Source organism: Colius striatus, chromosome 9, assembly GCF_028858725.1.
Source record: "Colius striatus isolate bColStr4 chromosome 9, bColStr4.1.hap1, whole genome shotgun sequence".
NCBI classification, from domain to species: Eukaryota; Metazoa; Chordata; class Aves; order Coliiformes; family Coliidae; genus Colius; species Colius striatus.
In genome coordinates this window covers 15,008,366-15,023,579 of record NC_084767.1, presented here as the reverse complement: position 1 = coordinate 15,023,579, position 15,214 = coordinate 15,008,366, and the positions used below count along the sequence as shown (strand labels likewise).

Sequence of the window (15,214 nt, the reverse complement as noted above, 5' to 3'; positions counted from 1 at the left end):
CAGAATTAGGATGTGGTGAAAACACAAAATTATCCAATGACTAAGGACAAAACCAAAATACCTCAAGACATACGTCTCATGGGAAGAATCATTACTGCACCCAAAACAATAGACAGTTTGGAAACCTGGGTTTTGTTCACAATCTCAGAAGCATCTGAATTACAGATGCACAAGTATTCATTCATTCATATTCATAGAATGGTAGGTTTGGAAGTATATTTAATTCTGCTCAAATGCTTGACTTAGTTTCAACCACACAAACTATGTTCTCAGGTGCAGAACTTCCTTTTCTTAAAGGGTATGGGGATATGCAAACAGTTCATGTAGCTTTGCATATTTTGAGAAGGCAACAAATGATCTGCAGAACACTACTGAACTTACTCTATTTGGTCACAGACTGAGTAATTTCTAGATGTAATTCCCACTACTCCATTCCTTCTGAACTATCCTAGTTGTTCCTTTCATAGTCTGCTTTCTTTTTGAAAACAAATCTTTCAATCTAATCAAGAGTTTCCAATCCATAAAGTTTATTCTGCTTTGCCCTCAAACTAACCCAGCCTAAGCTCACCACTTCAGCTCCTCCACTCAAATCACTTTACGCTTCTCCTTAGCTATTGACCGTGCAGTTCCTCTCATTGCCCACTTTTGTGTTCAACTAGTATCAGTTCTGCTGATCACTCTCAGGTGGTGTTTAGCTGTGTTCCAGTCCTCTCCAATTAAAGTCTCTTGCACACCTCCATAATTTTAGGAAAGCCCAGTACAAAGAGTACCTGGTTACAAGCTTACTCTATGTAAAACTTTCTTTCTAATACCACAGGATTTTCATGGTAGATTTTTTTTTTAGCAAAGTTGAATTGTTGTAATTGATACAGCTCCTCAATTATGTTTTTTAGATTGAACACAAAGAAAAAAAGCATATTAAACTTGAACTGGATAGTTTTCAGCCACCAGGCAAAAGACAGACATTTAAAATGCAAGTGTGTCCACGACACAGAGGAATAAAAGGAGCAGAGTCATCAAAAAGATTAGTCTTTTTTTTTTTTTTAAGTTAAAAGAATGAAGAACAGAGGAGCAGCAGCAGAACCACAGAGGGAGAGAGATACATGAAGCTTGCACACAATCTGGAAATTCTAGTCACTTTATGAACTTTACTTTTCAGAATCACAGAACGGTTGAGGCTGGAAGGGACTTCTGGAGGTAATCTGGTTCAACCTCCCTGCTCAAGCATGTCCACCTACAGCCAGTTTCCCAGGTCCATGTGCAGAGTATCACCCAGGACAGAGATATGTAAGAGGTAAATATTACATTTTAAAGACTTGTTCTTCAGTAATTTGTAAAGTCCACAGATACTCACGTTTCACTTTTTCAATCAGTTCAATAATAGTTAAATCCACCCTGATTTAAGATCTGTTTACAATACATTTTTTATCTTTGAACTAGAAATAATCTTCAGGTTTAATAATATTACAAATTAAAGAAATATAAAATAGCAATCCTTTGTCTTCCCCCATTTCATAAGAACATCTGTGTTCATAAAGAGTTTTGTTAATGATCTAATACTACCTACTCTGTGGATGATACCAGCTGAGTGGAGATGTTTGATACCACATAACATCTGGTAAAGAAGGTAAGACATTCTTTCATGATCCAATTCCATATGAATAACCTGGCACAAATTTGCATCCATCAGCTCCATAACTAAATATCTAAGGCACAAGGAAAAAAGCATTAAGAAAACTCAAGTCTTACTTTTCATATCAGGTTTAAGCCTAGCTTTTTAATAACAGTCAACTGCTTTGCTAACGTCAGCATCAAAAAGCTTATGATTAAAGAGAATAATCGTGCATGACTACAGTTTCGAAATTAAATTATCTACTCAGATACCCTACTACTAAAAATTAAGTGTTCAACAGTCCATCACAAGAGATTAGAATTTCACAAGTTTTACAAGCAGAAGAATAATTCTGAGTTTCTGCAGTGTGAAAAATTAAGGCTGACTGATGTTTATGCAGAAATTGCACATATTGCAATGTATCAAAACACCAAATGCTTCCTTTCCACTGTATTTTAATTTAAAAAGAGGAAAGCACAGTAAGAACTAAGAAAGAAGGATTAAGTTTCAAGTTATAATATTGTTTGCTTGCTGGCTTCAGACACACACACACACTCCCTCATTTACCCAAGAAGTCTGTTCACAAACCACACAGCATGTTCACTGGAACCACTGCATACCCCATCCATTAAATCACCAGGAATCTCCTCTCCACCAACTGACAGAGCTTGCATAAAAAATAAATATATTCCATTCTTAGCTGAGGACACAAATATTGTTGTGCTGATGTGACTGGTATGGCAAAAAAACAGCAGGTTATCCAGACCAAGTTATTACCCTGAGATGACCCATATAGCTAAAGGACAAAGCACACAAAGCAGATGCATATGTAGTCTGTGAAGATAAGAGGTAAATAGCCTTTTTTTTCATTTTCTGCTTCTAGAGAAGCAACTTTCTTGGTTTTTCTTAAGGAAATTTATAAATAAAGACTAATTAAAGGCTAAATTTTGCTTTTAGCTACCCTTTATTTTCAAAGTGTGAAATCTGTAGGACACTGGAAATACAGCTCCAGGGCTTAGGCCAGTATGTGGCAGAGAAATTAAAATAAAAAATGAGTACTTACACATCCTGAAATTCTTCTAGTGACTTCTGTGGTGTAAACACATTTAATAAACTTATTATCTATAAAAATAAACATAAACATAAAAATAAACATAAGAAACTTCCACTTTAATTCACATAAAAATCCACTACTGCAGAAGTTCCTATTCAAAATCAAATGCACAATGTCACTACGTACAATTTGAATGTTACTTGGCTTCACTTAATTCACATGTGCTGAAGAACTGCCAATTCAGAAATAGTTCAAAACTGCAGCATCTATGCCAAAGGAACTAAGACAGGACAAAACCACTTCTATATTTTTAAAGTCATATGACACCTTTTATCTCCGTCCCCAGTGCCTGAAATATATCCTATTTTTTCCCCCATAAATAATCTTGTTTTTTGAAATTCCATGTTGTGTAAGGAATTTTAACCAAGGCTGTCCAAGAACAGGCACACAGAGGTGCCCCATACCATGCCATTCAACTTGGATTATGATTTACTATTTCCACAAGAACTGCTAAAATTACTGTACTGCTAACCTTAACAGCCACCTTGCTTTTATCCTTCTACTTCTAAGGAGGTTTCTTAAAAAAACCCAAACAAGTAAACAAAACAAACAAACAAACCATTCCTAAAAGGCTGACTCCAGGAAGTTTGAGACAGGAGGGCACAACTTAAATGACCTGCAATGCTTCTAAGTTCATGTTAGTTTCAGAACACAACAGTCACATTAAACTTACATTCTTCTAACTGAACACTGAAATGTTGATTTTAAGGCTTGTTATTTTAGAAGGTTCAAAGACTTTAAAATATGTTCCCAGTGTCTACATATCTCACTTGTTTACCAATAAATTGTTGGACAGTGCTGCACTCCTGCAAACCCCACCAGTTAAACAGTATACTTAATAAAAATCTTTTTTTAAGCTCAGAAGATTTAACTACAGTGCAGTCACATAAGCCAAACCCACAAACCCATTGTCAGACAGACTTTGCTGCAGTACAACTTAAAAGGGCAAATGCAATACAGCCAAGGCCAGCTCTGTAAATCTGATGGCAAAAACTAGATCAACAATATAGAAAAAACCCTCCTCCTCTCGGCACTTGATAGCCCATACTGCCCACTCAAGAACCTCCACATATTGCGGCGAACTGCACTATCCATAGCAAATCTTTCCAGTCTCTCTCACTATTTTTCCATTACTTGGGTTATTACGAGCAAGTAAGAGAGCAGATCTTGAGCTTTTTTGACAACTTGGGGTAATGAGGGAGAGAAATATAAAGCCACACTTACATTTTTGTGATTGACACATTTTAAAAGAACAAGCTCTCTGTAAGCTCTTTTTGCGTGGGTTTGATTCTGAAAAGGACGACTCAGCTTCTTTACAGCAACATTTATTCCAAGGACTGTATCAAATGCAGCACTACAAGTTTTCAAAGACAAAAAACTTAAGTTGAATTCTGTTCGAGGGAGATGAGGAGGTAAAAGGGAGACGAGATTTTAGACAAAGCATATCCTCTAAGCTGGTTATACGAACTTCATCTAATTATCTGCAAAACACCCTTTAAAATCCACACATCCTATAATAAAAAAATGGGTTAAACAGAAGTCACTGACACTCATCACAAGTCTTCCTGTCCTTTCTGTCTTAATTTCGAATCTGATGACTCAAGACACTCAAAATTGCAAGATCTAAAAATATTTTAAGCTTATTTGAAATCAAGAAGCATTTCAGTTGCCTAATTTGCCTATTTGAAGTGTTGCTGACTGACAAACATTTAGTACTTGCAATAGAAATTTCTCTTTGGTAAAGGAGAGCCACAATCATGGATACTAACCGAGATCTGTTCTGCAGGCATCCGTACTCTCCTGTCTGTGGACAGTTTACAATTATAAACAGTTGTAGTAACCAGCAGAAAAATCACATTGATCATCTAGCTTGCAGAAGAGGCGACTGATGGGTGACCTCATTAATGTTTACAAATACATAAAGGGTGGGTTTCAGGAGGATGGAGCCAGGCTGTTCTCAGTGATATCCAATGATAGGACAAGAGGCAGTGAGTACAAGCTGGAACAGAAGAGGTTCCAAAGAAACACAAGGAAAACTTCTTCCCTGTGAGGATGACAGAGCACTGGAACAGGCTGCCCAGATGGGTAGTGGAGTCTCCTTCTTTGGAGACTCAAAACCCACCTGCATGAGTTCCTGTGTGACCTACTCTAGGTGGTCCTGCTCTGGCAGGGGACTTGGACTGGATGATCTTTTGAGGTCCCTTCCAATCCTTAAGATTCTGTGATCTGGTTTTGGAAAAAAACCCACATAATTGAGAAATATGGAAAACTCAGGATTGCAGGGAGCATTACGAGAGTTAAAAAGTGAACATGACCATTAATTTTATCTTGTCTTTAAGTCATGCTTGTTCCTTCTCCCTGCAGTTTGAGGCTGAGGAGCAAAGTTGCTTTAACAGCTATAAGAATCTAAAGCTGTTACTTGTATATACAGAACACGACTGAAGTGGGAATATTCTTCGTTATTAACACATAGACTGTAGGGCAAAATATATGTGAATTCATACCGCAAACTACTCAAGAGTTCTAACCTTTAAATAGTTCCAGATTTAAATAAAAATTCCCACATTACTGCCATTTAATGCTACTTTCACAGCGTAGGAAGGAATTCTCATTCATATATATTTTCCAAGCATATTTAAGCCATTTGTGAGCTCCTCTCTTATCTCATCAAGACAGGTACACCACCAGGCTTACAAAGACCACCACATTCTAATACTCTTACAAAAAAGTATAGTTCTCCTGTGATAACAACATTACTCAAATTCTATGAACTTCACCAGCACCAGCCACTGCTTTGCCTACTGGAAAACGCAACACCACCTCAAAGCAGGGCTCACCTATGAGATGATGTGTTTTCTTGGAGGCATGTCCCAAGTTAGACATTCCAAATTTAAATCAATGTGCCACTTGCACTAAAGGCTTGCTAGTATATGTTTCAGCTTATTTCTGTGAAACATGTAAGTCATTATTCAATGATACAATCACTCTCAGATTTACCACCTTTATGTCTGTGCAAAACAAAAAACTGGAGGGCTACTGGACAGATAACTGCAGAAATAACTTTCCTCCTAGATACGAAAGCACTGATGCTTTAATATTTATTTCACCTACAAGACAATTTACATAAATTAAAATGTTCTGCATATGTTAATGACTTCAATGACACAGGAGAATTAAGGGACAAAGAAATAATTTCAGGGGAAGTGTCCCTTCATGATCTGACCAAACAGGTGTATTTCTAGGATCGGTCCAAGCACATATGAAGAACATTTGAACCTCTTTTTTTGCTCATCCACATAGGAATGACTGATATTGGAGCTCAAAAAAATTTTAAAAAGCTGTCTGCTACCTACACAACGCAAGGGAAAGAATTAAAAACAGTCTGGTAGAAAAAAAAAAGGATTAAAAAATTGTGTAAGCATACATTTATTTAGTTTACCAAGGAAAAACAAGACAGAAGAGAATCTCTATTACCATCAAGACCACATCACATAATGGTACATAAACTATCAAACAAAACAATCACAGTTGTAACTGATGTTCAATTCCATTCCCCATGGTAGTTATTTGAATTCAAGAGACTTTTTCATCATGGCAACTGTTTCAGGCATAGATTTTTTAAAAGTGGATTTGCCAGAGTCTACTCAGTTATCATCTTGGCTACTAACAGAATGCCTACAAATTATTTCAGCATTTGATATCACAGAAGAATCTCAGTGTCTATGCCCCTGTACAACGATTCCAATTTGATGGTGAACTGTAGTAGGGTCTTCACTGCATGTGTGATAGCTTTGCATTTTTAGCAAACATTTAATATTAAAAATAGTGATGTCACATAATATTTTGTTAATAATTTCATCATTTATGACTTAAATTATAGTAGGAAATGACACTTCATTTCATCTATGTTTCTATATGCTTTGAACTGCAATATGCTACTACTATGGATTCTTCTCTGTCACTTCACTTGATTAATTCTTGCCTTACTGTCTAAAAAGGAGTTTGTAAATAACAACAAACTTATCCCAACTGTTTCTTCAACTGCAGCTGTAAGTAAAATCATCAACACAGTCAAAGGTGTGCTATTTATAAGATCATGGTTTTTCAGCATTGCAGGACAGAAGAAACTTGCCAGGATAGGAAAAAAAAAAGTCAGATTCGCTAGAAAATCAAGAACAAGAAAGGAAAAAATATGTCAGGAAGTTGAAGACAAAAATTATTTCAAAATAATAACTTTGTGTAAGTATTCAATTCTAGATTATAAGACTGTAAATGTATTCTTAGGAATAAAGTAGCACAGAAAATCATATATAGAAAGCACTTTGTATATGAAATACAAAAAGCATATCCAACTTCTCCCCTAGCCTGTTTGCAATGTGAGCTAGAAATACCCTCCATGTAACTCAGTTACTACTTCATCTTCTTAGAGGAAAAGTGATAAATGAAAGCTAAGTGTGTATTTTAAAAACTACTTATTTTGCTACATTCTAATATCAAAGAAAAAACTAAGTAGAAGCAACATGAATGGAATTTCCCATTAATATTTTGAGGGAAAAAAAAACCTAATAGCAAAATTCAGACCTCTGCTAGTTGAAGTTCTGTATGTAAAGTGACATATGTGGTATTAAAATTTTCTCAACAACAACAAAAATTCAAATCCACACACAGATCTCCAGAATTACTTCTTCTAACTTTTATGTCAAACACTGAATGATAAAAAAGCATATAAATTATTATGGTTATGAAAAGGCCAAAAAAGACACCGGTAGGTGCTGCATAAGGAGTTTCTCACAATACGTGAGTCATCACACTTGTTCTGCAGAATTTATAGCTGAGGAGAAACTGCAGACTGGGCTTAAACAACCCACTATGTGTTGTGATTAAGTCTAATATTAGGGAGTTCCTGAGCATATCTGTTTGGTCCCCTGTGTATGGCATTAAAAAATGCATCAATAAACATTTCTGCTGTCATCAATTAAGTTCTGCCCAACAAAATACGGGCTGGCAATAAGTCACGTAGAATGGATTGCTGCAGTCTAAAAAACATTTGAAAGTGTTTACCTTTAGCTGGCCCAGAGGTGTGGTGCCATACAAGAGACTAAGGTTCAGGATCAGACTAACGACTCTCACGTCCTGGGCCAGTGGAGGCTGGACACATAGCCGAGGTGACACACCAAGGAAGAGCCGGCCAGCCCAACCCCTCACACAGCATCCCTTTCTGGTTAATCCATGGAGTGACAATGACATTGATTTGCCTCATCCTGCCAGTTAATGGCAAGGCACTGCATTGATGGCTCCTAGAAATGGACAGGAGTGATCGGGAATAAAAGGGGGGAAAGAAAGGGGGCCATGAAGAAACGAGTAAAACCCAGAGTTGCTCACCATCGCATTGTCACACCTCACACTGCAATATCATAACTACACGGGAAACGTGAGGACCAGAAACAGAAATAAAGTGGTTAATGAGAAGGAAATTTGTTGACCATTTAAATTTATGCAGTTACCCAAATATTAATTTTCCCCTAAAAACAAAACAAAAAATAGGTTGGCACACGAGCTATAGCAAGCAGGTGTGTCAGAATTTATTTAGTCCATAACCCTGTAGCAAGAGACAGAAATTATCATCAGTACTTTACATTCTGGCATCTCTCAGAAATACATTCAAATTTCTGGTTATATAAAGTATTTATTACTCACCAAACAATGCCCTGTGCCCCTGATCCTATAGGCTTCAACTGCTGGTAACGTTTTAGTACAGTGAATGTTGAATCTGCAACTTGAACACTGTAAAACTGACTGTCACATTTACTGTCACTCATGGTGTAGTGTCATGTAGTTTTCTCTCTTGAAGACCTGGTAATGTTTTCAAGATCTTAAAGAAAAAGAAAAAAAAAGAAATGTTCAGTCTCTTACTAATTTCAGGCAGGCAAGATGGAAAATATATATATTTTAATACAGATGAATTTTTCAACAGCATCAACTTTGTGTATTACCACTGCTAATGAAAAATACTTACAGATAGCAAATAATTACAGCCTTCAAAGCTTTAAGTAAATGTATATTTGTATTCCAATCCCTAGAACAAAAAGTAGCTAAATAAACAACCGTAAAAACCAACAAAACCACACAAATCCAACAACTCTACTCCTTGAAGGGCACTCTCATTAACCTGGAATTAATACTATGTGCTAGGACTGTATGAAATTTCTGTATTACAGAGAATCACATATGATGTCTTTCAAACACTCGTAACAGATAAAAACAGCAGAAACCCACGGAGCTCACAGACATGGAAAGAAACAGGGTTTTAATAAAAGACTTGATTACAGCTATAAAACAGGTGTGAAACACAACAACTGCCCCCAAAATCCCTACAGCGAAGGCAGTTTCTCCAACATCCCTTTCAACCTGGTTCAGTAGGAAATTTCAAGCAAGGCTCTCCCTCCTCATCTCTGCCAGGCAACTTGTCCCCCATCCATACCTGTTGAAACTCCTTTCCATTTTAAACACAGCATACAACATCTTATGCTATCAGTTACTGTACCTACAGTCCTACAAGAATGAGAGTTTTGTGCTTATCATTTGAAAGGGACTTTCATGCCATAAAAGAGAGTAAGTTATATCCATTTGTCAAGAATGAATTAGAGGTAGGTAATTACAGCAGAGAGCAGGGTAATGTACTAAAGCTCTTTAGCTTTAAGTGCTACAGTAACAAGTGCATAGACCTCCAGTTTTCCTGCACCTCCACCCCTCTTCCAAATCTTAGAAGAAAATTGCCTCAGTAATTACTGAAGAAGTCTCTCCTATGTTATTTTCACATTCCCTATGACAGATAGTGTCAGTTACCATCCAGAGTAAATTGCATAGTCAAGCGCTCCTTGAAGCAGGAAATTAAAGCAGATCACCTTCTCAGGAGAAGCTGTCCTCACCATCAGCCTCTACAATCCCTGTTTTAGCTAATGGAAGAGCAACTAGTCTCCCTCTCTCTCTTTGCTGGCCTACAGACTATTTGTGAGCTGATGTAAAACTGAAAAGCTTCAAGAGCAACCCAGATGCCTATCCTGGAAGGACAGAGCCACAGGAATAACTTTTGGTTGCTTCACAAATTAGAACCTGGACATCTCTCTTCCTAGGTGCATGTAGGACGGAGCAGTATCTTCTCCATGGCTCATGCCAGCAAATGAACTCCAAGAAACCTGCAAATAAAACAGGCAGAAGACCTGCAAGTCTTAAAGACTGAGTTTAAACTGAACTGGGAATGCTTAGTCTTAAAGGATTCTTAAGAATGTCTAGAGTCCCTTTTACCTTCTAGTTTCTCAAAATCTAAGCAGCATAAAAAGCAGAGGAGAAAGACTCATCAGAGGGAAAATGGGATCTACCAACTTTCTGCCTTTGCCACAGCAGTGGTAGGAGGGAGGATGAGAATTATATCTTCTGTACAACATTTTTAGAGGCAGTCAGATGCAATTCCGTGATCAGCTAACACTAATGTGAGACCAAAATGCTGCCTTAAAAGGCACTCTCAACCTTTCCTTCTACAGCCCAGGAAAAAAACCTCACTCTTCCTTCTGACTCTTTTTAATACTCCAAAGCTGTGGACTCCAAGGTACCAAATTTTTTGATTCTCAGTTCCTAGGTAGCCATTGCATTTTCAGTGACTCTTCATACACAGGAAGAAAGGTATGGCTGGAAGGTCAGGATCCTATCACTGAAAAGGACTTCAGAGAACAAAATGATATGTATAGATTTTGCCTAAGCTGGGTAATGAGATAAAGATCTGTTTAGTCACAAGAACTATGCCGTATCTCTTCCTGGGTTAATGAAACATTTTTCTGTTAACAAAGATAAAGAAGTAGGGGATAGGAAGTTATCCTGAGTCAGAGAAACCCTGTCTTTAAGGAACCTTGTCTGCACAAAGCCATCTTTTAAAAATAATTTAGAAATCAGGACAAGCTCTTTAGACAAGACCCAATAAAGTAATTAGGCATCATAACGTGCAGCTTTTATGTTCTCTGACATCCTCAGCAATCCACTGTGCTAACTACCTGGCCTTTCCATAACCTGAGCCATATTTTTTACTTGGGCTGCAAGTTGCTTGGATGCATCAGGACATGCATTCAGACACATACATATGTAAAATTAGCTGCCTAGGGACTGTAGCCGTTCACAGGACTGCAGAGAGAGAAACTATTTTCGGGGTAAGAGCCTTCAAATAGAAACATATTTCTTATAGCTCAAGTGAAAAGTGTATCTAGTGTATTTCTTCATCCTGAGCTGTTACTCTCCTACCTGAAATAATCTGGTTTATCACTCCAGCTAAGACACTCCACACTTCTTCTGTACATAAGTTTGTTGGAAGTAGGCATTATTTGCCCTTCTGAAATCTAAGTTTTCATTTAAGGCTTCTTAGCTGCAGCTGCACCAAACAGCAACAGTGGCAAATGTAAAACTAACAGGATGGTCTGCAAACATACTTCTGCTTACTGATGTCACCATGCTGTGAATCACGATACTTCAAGATTATTCTTTATTTTAGAGCATGGACAAGTTATATATATATAAACTGAATGCTGGGGTTATTTTAATATAACTTGCTTGTACAATTGAGGAAATTCAAGAATCACAAAACTGCCTGAGCACATCACACATAGGAATCTGACACTAGTGGTTTTCAACCTCTATTTCATGAAAGATAACTAGAAAAAAATAACCAACACACTATTAGTAGCCTAATGAGTTGTTACACAGAATTCCACTAAGAAATTTTTAGAAGTCAAAAGCAGCTGCACTATAGAATACACCCTGCATTGAAGTCACTTCCATTTATTAAAATGGCAACTTAATATTGACCAGAGCTGTCTTCTGGATATCTTCAAGTCAAAAGCTTCTGAAACAAACAGGTTGTAGCAGCTGGGAACACATTCCCACGGTTGTTTTGGTTACAGAAATGTTATTACTGACAATGGAGCCTAAGAACAAGAAACTTGGCTTGATTTTTAAACATCAAGTTAAAATTCTACTGGTGACAGAATGAATAGACAGTAAACACATATATACATATATTTATGAAAAGATAGGTAGGTCTTGTGCAGAAAGTCTCCCCCCTTCTCTTATTTATCCTTAAAAATGCATTTTGAATTCTGCTGTGCCCTTTTAAGGACTATCACCCCACAGTGTTGGGGTTTTTTTTATTCTTTACAACAATGTACATCAACAGGTATGGGTCCAACTACAAAATTCACAGTTACCACTTAGCCCTATACTCACAACCCTTGAACAGTCTGTTACAAAATATATGCACAGCAAAGTAGTAGCTGAGTAATGACAATTGATTATAGTGGAGTTTAGAGGTATTCTGTTTAGGTCATTGAAAAAAATCAGTTTTTTTCTTTTTCAGCAACCCAAACTATTACTGACTGAAGATTTTACTAGCTACCTGTTATCATATTTTATTTATATCATATATATATGTATATCATATATATTTTACTAGCTACCTGTTACCAGTATCATTCAGCTGTTAAACATACACTGCAGACAAACACTAAGTGAATCTCAGCACTCCTTCTAGGGCAAGCTGGCAGAAAGAAAAGTTTAAATGTACATCTGCAGTAGCCAATTAAGCTCTTGTAAAATTAGGTAACGGCCACATAACTGGGCAAGAGTACTTCACACAGTTCTTCTAAAACTTTTGTTGAGAAATTGCTTCGGTTCAAAATCTCAGGTTCGTTCTCCCTGCGTACAGAGAGTTGCGTGGCAGGAGCCTTTCCCTCGTCTCGGCCGCGCTCCCTTCGACCCTCTCAGGACAGGGGTGCTTCCAGAGCAGCCGGACGCCGGCCTGCCCACATACCCCGGCGGCAGCGGGGCACCCCTGCCTCCCGGCACCGGCGGGCGCGGGGCAGGGGGCGATCCCGCCCCGGGCCGGACACGATGCAAGAGGAGAGAAGGCGCGAGAGAGGCAGCGTCCGCCGCAGCGCAGCGGGCGCGGCTCCCGCCGGGAACGGAGCGGGCCGGGGCCGGTGGAGGCACTGCGGCACGGGGAAGCGCGGGGGACTCGGCCAGGGCAGCCCGGTGGGAGCGGCGCGGAGGAGGAAGCGGCCCCTAGCCCGGCCGCTGCGGTCCTGCCGCTCCTCCCTCCCGCCCCGCCAGGCCCAGGGCAGCCGCGCGCGGGGAACCGCGGCTCCGCGCCCGTCGCGGCGGGCGGGGCCCGCGGAGAAGCCGGGGGCTGCGATCGCCACAGGGCCAGCCCCGCGGCCAGGAGCTCGTCCCGTTCCAGCTCCATCCCCACCGCCCGCACGGCCTCCCTCTCAGCTACCTCCCTCACCGTCTTCCCCTTCGGTCGGGCTCCGGCGGGACGGGGCGCGGCGCTGGCGGGCCACGGCCGCTCTTCCTCCGGCGCGCAGAGCTGCCCCAGCTACAATGGCCTCCCAGTGCTCCACACAGGCCGCGCCAGGCCTGAGCCCGCTAACAGGCAGCCGCATCGCCCAATCACAGCCCTCCGCCGCGAAGCTCAACCAATGGAGCGCCGGAGGCGGGACCTCCTGGCCAATATATATGGGAGGCGTGTCAAGCACTGCAGCGGAGGTAGGGATGTTGAGGCCAATGAGGGCGCTGTGCCCGCCCCGGCCATGATGTCATCAGCGCACGTCAACCTGTCACCATGTTTCTGCCATCACCTCGCAGCAGCGCCTCGTCATGAGCGCCTGGGGTGCCCGTCCTTGTGGCTGGCCGGTGCCGTGGGTTCCTCCCAGCCGCCCCGCTCCCGCTCTTAGGGGAGCCCTTCCCATGTACAAGAAGACCCCCAAGTGCCACAGCCAAATGACATCACACGCTGACAGTCTGTCACGGTATCACAACACACCACAGCCACCGCCTGTATGTGCTCTGGGCTGACAAGACTGCCCTGTCCCCACAGCACTGGGTCCTGCTGTGGCAAAACCTGAGCCCCTGGGTCTGTGAGAGGCCTCAGAACCAGGCATAGGCTTCACACACCTTGTCCAGGGGGAAGGGTTCAGAAGCAAAGGGATTTATTTCCTCCCCAAGAGCTCACCTAGATTTGACCCTCCCTCAGAAAATCATAAAGCACCTGTACATTACCATACCATCTGCTTTGACATTAGGACTGCTTGCTTTTTAAAACAGAGGATGACTAAAAATGAACTCCGTATCTTTTTTCACCTCTCCCACGGCTCTATCTGTGATTTCTTTTCTCAAAGATGACTTTAGACAAACTCTCCTGTAATTTTCAAAATAAGTTAATTTATCGTATAGATTAGATGACACGAATTTCCTTTAATAGCTCTCCCTTTTAATGTGACGAGGATACTAATCCCAGACAAACAGTAAAAGGGGCCTTTGCATCACTTACCGAAACATACTGGATAAAGCGTTACATATTCTTGGCATTTAGGTCAGATAATCACCACACTTTTCGTTATGATTTGGGTTCTTTCATGTGGTTATAGAAAGTACTAGAGCAGTTTCCAGTAAGAAGCTCCTATTACAAGCTAGCATAATACTTTCAAGCTATTAACCTACATAAGCATTTAAACACCTCCCTTTAGAAGCAAGGCTGCAGAGGAATATCATAAAGAAAACTGCTAGTCAAGGATTTTGTTAATAAGAAGTAGAAATCAAATACTATGATTTCTGATGGTTCCAAAAATAACAACTGTGCAGAAAACTTCACGCATTTATCTTATTTCTGTGATGTTTATAGATGCTTCCTTCTGCTAGTCAGCTCACAACTGGCAAAGTGTGCTTTAGCAAATACGTGTGTTAATAAAATAGGGCTTTAGCCCGGGCTTGAAGATATACTTAATATTCCATTTTTTGACTGTATTTATATATATATCTATCTATATCTATCTATCTATCTATATATCAGTATCTGTAATTTAGATACTATATGAAATGCAAGTTGATGGCAATTCTTTCTTGGCCAAGGAGCCAACTTTGAGACCATAAAGAGCATATGTAAAAATACAGACACAGCTTCTATTTGCACCTGCAGGATATTGCTTCCCACATTTATCTGCCTCATCAGAAGGTAACACACAAAGGTTTCATCAATAGCTCGTGTGAACTAGAGCAGAAATTACAATCAGAGGTTATGCTGCTGTGTCAGTATTATACTAGATATGTACCGATAAGTCACCAAATTAAATTCTCCTGTACTCATGTCCTTCAGAAAGGTGGCAATATGGAGCAAGGCACCCAAAACTGACACATTATTTTGAAATGCAACTGCTGAAAGAAGGGTGTGCCTATCTGCAAGATCTGTGTCATACAAAGAACTAACTGCAAAAACACATGAAACAACTCTGATACCAGGATTTAGGCAAAAGTGAGGGACAACAGAGTCTTGTATTAGCATACTGTGATGGTGTTCCCATGTTCAGACCTGAGATGAGGAGTCATCAAATTAAAAAAAAAAAACCAAAACCACACCACAAAACAAGAATTATATAATCTTTTAATTGCATTGT

The 15,214-nt window shown here is 39.8% G+C and overlaps 1 protein-coding gene across 4 annotated transcripts in view; it reads right to left on the bottom strand.

The window, feature by feature from the left end:
* The window catches only part of MAPK9 (mitogen-activated protein kinase 9), a 30,731-nt gene extending 17,569 nt beyond the window's left edge, over positions 1-13,162 (bottom strand). For all 4 annotated transcript variants that reach the window (XR_009819226.1, XM_062001963.1, XM_062001965.1 and 1 more), the window contains exons 1-5: positions 13,051-13,162; positions 8,424-8,598; positions 3,951-4,080; positions 2,676-2,734; positions 1,568-1,706 (exon numbers count right to left, since the gene is read on the bottom strand). Coding sequence is in view for 3 of the 4 variants with exons in the window: in XM_062001963.1 (XP_061857947.1) it covers positions 1,568-1,706; positions 2,676-2,734; positions 3,951-4,080; positions 8,424-8,545 (450 nt within the window). In the remaining variant the exon portion in view is untranslated. The remainder of the gene's footprint in view (positions 1-1,567; positions 1,707-2,675; positions 2,735-3,950; positions 4,081-8,423; positions 8,599-13,050) is intronic.
* Positions 13,163-15,214: the final 2,052 nt, after the last annotated feature.